The sequence below is a fragment of the Alligator sinensis genome, unplaced genomic scaffold (assembly GCF_000455745.1).
Source record: "Alligator sinensis unplaced genomic scaffold, ASM45574v1 scaffold164_1, whole genome shotgun sequence".
Lineage (NCBI taxonomy): Eukaryota > Metazoa > Chordata > Crocodylia > Alligatoridae > Alligator > Alligator sinensis.
The window spans coordinates 1-1160 of NW_005843272.1; the positions used below are offsets into that span (position 1 = coordinate 1).

Consider the following 1160-nt stretch of genomic DNA (forward strand, 5'->3'; position numbering starts at 1 on the left):
CAGAGGAACCGGGGAGCTGCAGCACCCCTGTCCACTGCCGTGGGGTCATGAGACTGACACAGTGGAAGCCAAGACAACCCCCTTCAGGGTGAGGAGGGGACGCACCTAGGAGGTGAGCACAGAATCAGCCCCCCGGACCAATCCCCACTACAGCCACCGGTACCACACGAGATAGAAGCAGCAGATTTGGGCACATGGCAGACGGGTGCCGTGACGCACCCCTGGGAAGCGCAATGGAATAAAGCTGTCGGGAGCGACTGACTTCAGTGTTCCCAGCCCCCTGCGGCAGAGCCGCCGCCCCCACCCCTCCCCAAGACGGGTGGCGCCACAGGCCTCCGCCATCACACCTTCCTCCTCGCTGCACGGACGGTCTGTGCCGAGGATGCCAAGGCCAAGCACCATCTCTGCCCTGCCGGCCCAGGCAGGAGGCTCTGCTCGCACAGCACAGGGGACACATCACCACTGGTCACATCAATCTCAACAAAACAACACACAACACCGGAGTGAGCCGCGGGCTGGTCCTGGGCCACAGGGATGGAGCCCTGGCCCGGCTAGGAAGGGGGTTGTGCTTCGGGGGTCCAGGCCGGCCGCGTGCCTAACGGCCCTGCACAGACCAGCGCCGGGAGCGTGCGCTTTACTACGACCGGGCGTCCGTTTTGGATTTCACTATCGTGATGACGCTGGTGGTGGCCACTTTTCCCGGAACGAGCGGCCCCATGCCAGAGGCCAGGGGCCCGCGGGCAGGGGTCACGGGGCTCCGCGCCACGGTCCGGGCGAAGTTCTGCAGGGCCTCGTACTTGGAGCGCAGGGCGTCAAGTTCCAGTTTCATGCTGGCGTTCTCCGAGGCCAGCTTCTCCACCTCCTGCTGCAGCTCTGCCTTCTGTTTCTCCAGTTCCTCCTTCTGCGTGACACGCTTGACACGGCAGCTGGCCGCGTAGCCGCGGTTCTTGAGTGTGCGCCGGCGCTGCTTCAGCTGGATGATCTCCTCCTTGGACAGGCCCCGCAGATGCTGGTTCAGCTCCCGCACAGACATGGTCACCAGCTCCTCGTCCGTCAGGCTGGTCCCATTCTCTCCTGGCTCCCGCTTCACCTGGAAGAGGGGACACGAATGGTGCTGAGCCTGTTGCCCCCAGCCCCCTGGACCCAGCCCCCGCCCCCGC

The 1160-nt window shown here is 65.2% G+C and overlaps 1 protein-coding gene across 1 annotated transcript in view; it reads right to left on the reverse strand.

The window, feature by feature from the left end:
- Positions 1 to 6: 6 nt before the first annotated feature.
- Positions 7 to 1160, reverse strand: part of MAFG (MAF bZIP transcription factor G) — a 1273-nt gene continuing 119 nt past the window's right edge. The window contains exon 2 of the mRNA XM_006038166.3: positions 7 to 1092. Within this exon, the coding sequence (XP_006038228.1) occupies positions 638 to 1092 (455 nt within the window). The 3' untranslated portion in view covers positions 7 to 637. The remainder of the gene's footprint in view (positions 1093 to 1160) is intronic.